The sequence below is a fragment of the Saccostrea cucullata genome, unplaced genomic scaffold (genome assembly GCF_032062105.1).
Source record: "Saccostrea cucullata isolate Sc308-1 unplaced genomic scaffold, CSIRO_AGI_Scuc_v1 ctg695, whole genome shotgun sequence".
Classification (NCBI taxonomy): Eukaryota; Metazoa; Mollusca; class Bivalvia; order Ostreida; family Ostreidae; genus Saccostrea; species Saccostrea cuccullata.
In genome coordinates, this window is record NW_026930941.1 from 9,419 (window position 1) to 17,901 (window position 8,483).

General features: G+C 32.7%; 1 protein-coding gene across 1 annotated transcript; it reads right to left on the reverse strand.

The window, feature by feature from the left end:
• Nucleotides 1-272: 272 nt before the first annotated feature.
• Nucleotides 273-5,737, reverse strand: LOC134230686 (uncharacterized). Its single transcript, XM_062712521.1, has 4 exons — nucleotides 5,537-5,737; nucleotides 4,198-5,001; nucleotides 1,242-1,314; nucleotides 273-879 (listed from the first exon to the last, which is right to left on the reverse strand). Exons 1-4 carry the CDS (start codon nucleotides 5,577-5,579, stop codon nucleotides 294-296), a joined length of 1,506 nt encoding a protein of 501 aa, XP_062568505.1. The 5' UTR covers nucleotides 5,580-5,737; the 3' UTR covers nucleotides 273-293.
• Nucleotides 5,738-8,483: the final 2,746 nt, after the last annotated feature.

The window sequence follows — 8,483 nt, forward strand, 5'->3', positions numbered from 1 at the left end:
TGTAAATACATACATTTTTTTTAGGAAGAAGCATAAAATAGAAAAAAGAAATTGCACTTGTGGATTACAAAAATTAAAAAATCACACGCTTACACAACTCTATAAATCCATGTCATTCAAATTCATTTTTGACAGGTAAAAATAATGACAAACTGTATACAAAAGGACAAGCATTTCTTAAATCTAAAAAGACATTTACACAATTGTAAAGATCTTTTAGAGAAATCGTGAACCCTTTACACTTTCCCCATGTAGAAGTATACACTTAAGTATTTTATCTAACATCATTTTTATCAAAGCTCAGAGACTTTAACACTTTTTCTTTGAGATTCTTGAGGAAGAGCGTTTGGAATTTCAGATTCCAAAACGAAAGTCGTCATTGGCATCGAACTATCTTCCTTCACTGCAACGTCAGACTCGGAATTGCTATTCACTGTCTTTTCACCATTCCCTACTTCCGGTAAACTTTTATCTTCTGGGTTATCTTGACGTTTGTCATGATTCTTCTCCCCCATTTTCGGTTCCTCGTCTTCTTCTTCCGATGATTCATCGTCTGAAGAATCCTGTTCATCCTCACCATTTTTATTCCCAGATGTGTTTAATTCGTCCTCTTTCTCGTTTTTGCTCGGGTGGAAAGTGGTTATCTCCCTAGATCCAAACTCATCTGTTGCGTGATCCAATAAAGCTACGGTCTGCAGAGCCTCGTTTTCGGGTGTGGGAGATTCGAGGTCAATCATTGACTTGTCCATGAGAAACTCCCCTGGGGCAGACGCGTCATTTAGATTTTCGAAATCCAGTTTAATGTTGCTTGGCGAATGTACCGTCGGTGTGAAACCGGTGTTTGTGTTTATTTTTGGACTTCCTCTGGAGTTCGAGCGTCTTAAAAAGAAAAAGATACACATCGCTTTACATCAAAAGGTATAACTCGAAAAATTGCCAGAACAAAACAGAACATTATGAACGAACTGCAGTTACCTATAAGTAACAAGTTTGAAATCAGAATTCAACAAGTATACTTGACTTAACCATGTATTGTTATGTATGAAGTATTAAAAAAAGATTAATAACACAATTTTACTCTTCCGCGTGCCTGAGAAAGAAATTTTATAAATATGCAGTGTTCTTGTACAAGAAAAATAAATATCTTTTTCATTTTACACACGTAATAGTTTTAAGGGAAAAGAAAAAAAAAGATATATATGATCTGATTATAAGAAATAGATAACGATAAATATACAAACTTTCTTAAGATGCAGATGATGATTAAAGCCGAAATCAAGATGAAGATGACAACAGCAACCACAGAGACTGCAACTACAACATAAACAAAATCACGTGATTACCGGCAAATCAATCACATGACTCTTAGAAATAATAATCACATTATCTGCTTAAAAGCTACTATTACAACGATGAAATAAAAGTAGAAAAATCACTAGATAAAAAAAATTAATCATGTGACACATTTAAAAAATGAAAATCCCTTTTTACATACCAAAAAAAGGAAATACAAAATGTAAAAAAAAAAAATAAGTTTGTCAGAAAGTGGGTTGCACACAATCTATTATTTCATATACTTGATCACAAGACTGAACATACATAATAAGCAACAAATAAGGAACAAAATGGCCAAAAAGATTAAAAACAATTTATGATTGTATCTTTGCTAAGCAATTTCAGTGGTATTGAATTCGTTTGCTTTTAAATTTCTTAAACGAAGTAAGTAAATGAAAAAAAAATATTAAGTTGAAAAAACACTTTCGTTAATTTTATAGTTGATTTCATAGCATTGTCCACAAAATACAATCTATCATTTAGTCAAATTCTATTTGATTGTTTTTTATACTCGTGGATAGGTCATAAAATACAAGCTAAAAATATTCCAATATTTACTGATCATAATTGGAAGCACACGGGCTGTGACTAATTGGCGGGGGACGTCATGCATCTATGGCCGAATCCAACCTTTCATGTTTTAGAGGTTTACGTTTCCCCTGACTAGAATTTGTTTAAAATATACATTTAAGCTTAAATACTGTTTGCTATTTAAATGTACTTTATTTCATTTCAAGGACACATCCTAATATTAAATTATTTTGATATACATGTAATTTATAAGTCAAAATGTATACTGAAAGGAAAAAGAAACGCAGGGTAGCATAATATTCGAAAAAAAATTTAACCGCATGCCCGAAAATTACGAAAATTGGTCAGATGAGAAATTTGGTTATTATACACCAAAATTAGTGTTCAGAATAACTCAACCGTAAAATGTATGACGTCACGTAGGGAAAACGCTTAAAAGCCCAAAATACATGCAATTTTATTACGACGAGTTTGCAAACAAATCTTGTTGCGCCATGTGATGCACCTGAGATATACATATTGTTTTTAATATTTAGAGACGATATGCATTTCTTGCAATCTTGGTACAGTTTACAGAAGTTCCATGGGTCTTGTTTTCGGATTGCCTAATTATTGAAAAAGAAAACAAAGGGTAACTAAGCAGTTTCTTGTAAATTTCCCCCCATAAAACTTCTTACTCGTTGTCAGAGAGTAAGGAGGGAATGGTTTTTAATCAACATTGACGTTAACGCGAAGCAGAGTCATGTTTCGAGCAAATTATTCGTCCTGCCATTCCTTAAATGGCCACCTTTTTACCACAAAATCCGCCTTTTATATAGTAGACCATTAAAATCATTACATTCACACGAAAAATGAAAGAAAACAGTTCCGTAATTTGGATTTTTGAGCAGGTCAACTTAGTGTTGTTTCTTCTCACTGGCACATGCGCGCGTCGTATGACTAATTATTTGACGTAGCTACCTGTGCCCTATATAGCCAGGATTTGAAGGATAAACAATTTGATGAATTCCATGCAAAGCAGAAATAAGGCTCATGACAGATGCGCGGGAGAGACATCGAAGATAATGAGAGTTTTCTATTTTCACTTGTGGGGTATCGTCATATGATCTTCAATAACTCATGAATTATTAGACAAAATCAAATGAGAGTTTGGTTATATCTTTTTAAAAGATGATTTTAAAAGTGATAGGAATACGGGAAAAAATTAAAGGAAAAATAAATTTAATTCACCTCAAAAGTTTACCCTGCGTTTCTTTTTCCTTTCAGTATATATGAAAAGTGATCACAGTTTAGATGTGTCGATACATGCATTAAGTGTAGTTTCCTTTACAAAGTAACAATTTAAGTCATTTCCTTCCTTTTTAAACACAACCGTTCAAGGAAAGAAAAACAAAATAAAATTAAAAGAAATCACATTTTTTATACTTTGGTTGATTTTACATTACAAGTATCGTTGATTTACTTCGATATACATGTAAGGAAATTTTGGTTTCATTTCGGTTAAATAGATGAATCAATTTCGACAAAATGATAATTTTTTTATGTGCATATCGTGGATACCCTTATTTATACTGAATACAATTATTGAATGAGGTACATTTTTACTTTACAGCATCAAATGTTAGGACTGAGTATTATTTTTTGTGTGTCAATGTTCAAAGGGCGTGCTACACAACAGCTGATTCCGTTACGAAGAAGCACCATCACATAAAGCTGCTGTAGAAAATCTAATACATTGATTTTTAGCATATAAAGACTTCAGTACACAGTGTGTAGTAAAAGTTTAACGTATACTTGGGGTTAAAATGAAGTTAAATTTACTTTCTTCTTCAATGTTTATGAAAGAAGTGAATTATTTCAACAATGAAGGAGAATGAAGAGTACCATATGCCAATTAAAATAAGGGGGGGGGGGGTAGGGCTTGAGTGTTCCCAATTCTTTCAGTTCCAAATTCTACAAATACACCACTGAATTAAACTAACATTTATTTGGCTTCACTGCATCAAAAACTTGGGGCCATTCTATTGTCGTATGAACCGTACAAGAAAGGGTTAAGGTAGGTCAGACTTGTCCCCTCCTAGTAATTTTTTTCAGAGTATAGCATACCTACTATAGACTATATTTGTGCACCCTTTATTAGATTTAAACAATATTATACTTGTCAAGGGATTTAAATTGGTTTCCCCCTACTGAAACTGCTTAAACAATCCTGCAATCAGCTCTTAAACAAACATTTTAATAGTAATTTTTGTGGTTAAAACAAAGGAAAAAAGCATGGAGAACTCTAATTAACATAAGCATGTTTAGTACTCAGTAACCTCAGAAATATACCTTTTGTAGAGACATCGCCATGATCCTTGCTTTCCCCTGGAGCTAACTTGACTTGATCATGTGTTGATTCCGCCATCAATTTGGTTGTTGGAATTTTTGATGACGTCATCATAGCTTGTGTAGTTTTCATGGAAGTGGAAGGTAAAACCCTAGGAACAGTGGTTGTACTAGGTCTTTGACTTGTTTTTGCTAAGGTTGTTGAAAGGATGATCTGAGTGGTTGTGGTTGGAATTTTTGTCGAATTATTCATCATTTTCATTGTTGTCGTTGTTTTGAGACTTGAACTCACACTACTCATATTGCTAGGTTGTTTTGTTGTTGAGACGGTGCTTTCATTGTAAAATTTCACGGCTTGAGTCGATGAAAAAGTAGATGTTTGATTAGTTGTACTTGTATTACTTGTTTCCGAGGTATTACTACTGATTGTCTTAGTTCTGTTTTCCATACTCGCTGAATCGATCATTTGAGTTGTGGTTGTTAAGTTGTCCAAACCATTCTTGGTGCTGGACACAGATGAAAGCAGTGTCGTACTTTGTGATGGGATGGTTGTGTTTTGAACGATTGGTGAAACTGTTGTCGAAGAATTCGACATGTTCGATGTAATATTGTTTATTGACGCAAGACTAATAGTTGTTGTGAAAACCGGGGTAAGTATCGTCGTACTTCCTGTCGCATTCGTCGTGTTCTGAACAGTCGTAGAAAGTATCAGTGAAGCATTCGATGTTAAATTGTTTGATGGCGGCATACTTGTGGTGGAGAGGGTGGTAGACGTTGTGGTTTTACCATAACACCACAATGTCAATTCTAGATAAATAATATGATAAAATGTATAGTAACAGGTTTTAAACCCCTTTGAATACTACTAATGTTATGAAAATTTCAGGGTAGCGCTGCAATTTTAACCCATTGCTACTTTCAAAAAGTTATTCCAAAATAAAAATGAAACAAATATTTATTTTTTTATTGCACTTCCCTTGTCTTCTCGTTACAACGTTACAAACTTACACTACGTTACAAACTTATTAAATTGATATATTTCTTCAATTCTACACTTCATTGGACATGTACCATGTAGCGATGCAAGCCGCTTGAAAAGATTTTTTTTTCTATAAACAACTTTCAGACCTTGAATATTTTTAACCATTTTGTTCAAACACTATTGGATATCTGATTGGGACATTAAAAGCACTTTGGATCAAATAAATGTATAGGTGAATCAAGTAACATTTTATCTATTATAAATCAAATAGAATTCTTGAATAAGCATACAACAATAAAAATAAACAAATTATATGATATTAGTAAAAAAAATTCATAAAATAGTAAAGAAAAATCTTACCAAAAATAAATTCGATAGTGAGGATGACCTTCACACTTCTCATTTTGAATCCTCAATGTTTATTTTAACAAAAAAATGTACTTGGTTTTGTTAGATTAAGACGATGAATATTTTGTTTTAGCAAAAAATAAAGTTAAATACAAGGAAAACACTCTTGATTCTGACACAAACTTTCTTCTTCCGCACTCGCAGGAAACCACTAGTAAAGTCATATCATCAAGCTGCTGAGGGCGAGTCGACTTCTTACCGGAAGATAACATTGAAAACCGGAAGTCAATTTTTAAAAGCGAAGCTTCCCTTCGTTTAATTATTAAGATTTTTTTTTTATTTTGAGGATTTTTGTATTTTTTTCTAAATGAATAAATAAGTAATAATCGTCACTTATTTATCCATATTAATTACACATTGTAATAAGACGTAAAATAGAACAAACACAGTTTATCAAACAAAATTATTTCTGTGCCTCCTTTAAAGCCAGTACAATATCGATAGTATACAATAGTATTTATGTATAATACTTGTACGGCATCCTTTGTTGCAAAGAAAAAAAAGTAATAATCATAAGGCGTTCATATGTTTAATTGTCATAATCATCATTCAGGTTTCAATCACAAGATGTAAATTATCTAAGTGCTTTTGTTCGGATCTTTATCAGCCGAGAAACTTGCATTTTACAACAGACGTGCTATCTACGAGATCATATGACATTGATTAGCACAATTGTTACAGGCGCATCTGAGTTGTAGAATTTACTTTCCCTTCATGAGTTATTAAACAAAAAGTTAACTATAGATCACTTGAATTATTATTACTATAGTTTCTAATTGTATAAAAGTTTTCAGACATATATTTTAATGATTTTTTAATCAACTTTTAACGATAGTTTGTGACAGAATGTTTAATAAGAATTATAGTTAAAGATAAGTTTTTTTTCTTTCCATTCTGGCCCATTTGTATGTTAAATGAAAACAAAACATTTAAGCGTTTCCAATCCGACCACTATTAATTCCGTGAAAGGAAATTGGCTACTTCTGAGTTCGTCGAATTTCGTTTGGTACAGGATCCAGAAGTGTTTTATGACGTCACAATAAATTATACTAGATAAATTGACCGTTCATTTCAATCTGATTATAATAAACTTCGAGAAATGTACTTCAAAGTTTAGATCATTTTCGTCCCACTTGATCAATTTGCGTCACATTCAAAATGTTACTTTTTCTTTCATTTTTCTCTGAAACTTATTCAGTGAAAACCATGCAAAATGTTTTTTTTTTAATAAAAACAATGTGACTCGAATGGGCCAATAAAATGAATATCTTAATTTTACTTCATATATGGCCTTATTCGCACAGCTATACACGAAACCTTTATTGGTCATTTTCAATTTGACCACTATACCATTAATTTAGAAATACAAATGTATGACATCATAAGATTAATGTTTTCAAGCAATTATATTATATTTGATATAAAACTGCAATGCAGTCAGTTTTTCTTTCAGGAAAGATTGAACGCTGACTAGAACAAACTTATTTTTACCAATGATGTATATATCTAATACTAATTATTGACAGAAAAAAATGCTTGTTCTACATTGCGCTCTATGTTTTTTCAAATTTGAAAAGAAATCATCAAGAAAAGGGATTTTTCCCCTTTTTTTCTTTTTTTTCTTTTTAGGTTAGGTAGCAAAAAAGCAATATTTTCATTGTCATTTACAAGCAGTAAGTGCATATAAGTATTTAAATATATAAGACATATTTCTTTTATAAGTTCTTCTAAAAAATAAATATAAATTATACTTGTATGAAAATCTGTAAACTATGTAATGTTATATTTTTGGGGTCAAAAATTTGCTTTTGTCATATAAATTCTCATTGGATGTTTGTAATTTTAAGAATAATGTATCTTCTGTCAATTGTTTAAAATTTTGATCTCCGTAGTAAAAAAATGAAAATAAGATATCAAGAACTATACTTCATCATCTCCAAGCATTAGAAAACCTCAAAAAGTTTTTCACTTTGCACTATGAATTCAATTATTCCAACAATGAAATATGGAGATAAGTTAGATTGTATATTGTTTAACCTCTTTCTGGAGAATTCACCACTATAAAAATAAACTCAGTGCCATGCATTGAACATGGAGGGATATTTTTTTCGTGCCAAAACCTACAATGACACGAGACTTTGGTTTTGCAACCCAATCTAATTCGAAGCGTTAGTCCCCGCAACCTACAGTGGGATTTGAACCTATAATGCAAGGATCAACTTTTTACTTTGCGACTCTAGAGCAGACGCTATAACCAAAGCGGATGACTTGGAGATAAGCAATAATCAAGCTCATAGAGTTACTGCAAGCACCGCAGTCATTAAATGATAGAGTGAAAAAAAATAAACTAGTGAAAGTCACTGGGAAGACTAGTAAATTTACTGTCCATACAATCACTTCCTCAAAAGTAGTTTTACTAGGAATTGGGTAGATTTACTAGATAACATTAGTGAATCTAAGATTTTATAAGTAACTTTCACTAGGTATCTTAGTATCTACACGGCCACCACTCCACTTTTTACTATTTAAGTATCAGTCACATTATCCAGCGATGGGGTATACGATGAGAAACCGATGCGTTTTTTGATTTAACTGGCATGGTTGCCGGCCGGGCACCACTAGTGATCGGACGGTGACTGAGGCAATTTTGCGAATCGGTGGGGTCATCGGTAGGAAATAATTCGTAGTTAAAATTCAGCGATGTCTCCAACGATGCCTCACATCACTCCTCATCGGTAACCCATCATTAACACATCTTTCAAGGATCAGCCGATGTATGGCCGAGCATCGTCCAATATCCGTTGAATCAGAGGTCATCGGGGGGTTTGAGTGGTGTTCAACAGATAACTGCCGATCACCAGTCGATTTTCGACCAAACATTGGCCCGTAGTCGACCGAT

What these genes read in the sequence shown, in the direction of transcription:
- LOC134230686 (XM_062712521.1), bottom strand. Translation starts at nt 5,579, where the DNA reads ATGAGAAGTGTGAAGGTCATCCTCACTATCGAATTTATTTTTG. An exon ending in TGGCGATGTCTCTACAAAAG is followed by an intron (nt 1,315 to 4,197) that starts GTATATTTCTGA and finishes TTTATGTTGTAG; the next exon opens with TTGCAGTCTCTGTGGTTGCT. An exon ending in ATCATCTGCATCTTAAGAAA is followed by an intron (nt 880 to 1,241) that starts GTTTGTATATTT and finishes TTTCTTTTTAAG; the next exon opens with ACGCTCGAACTCCAGAGGAA.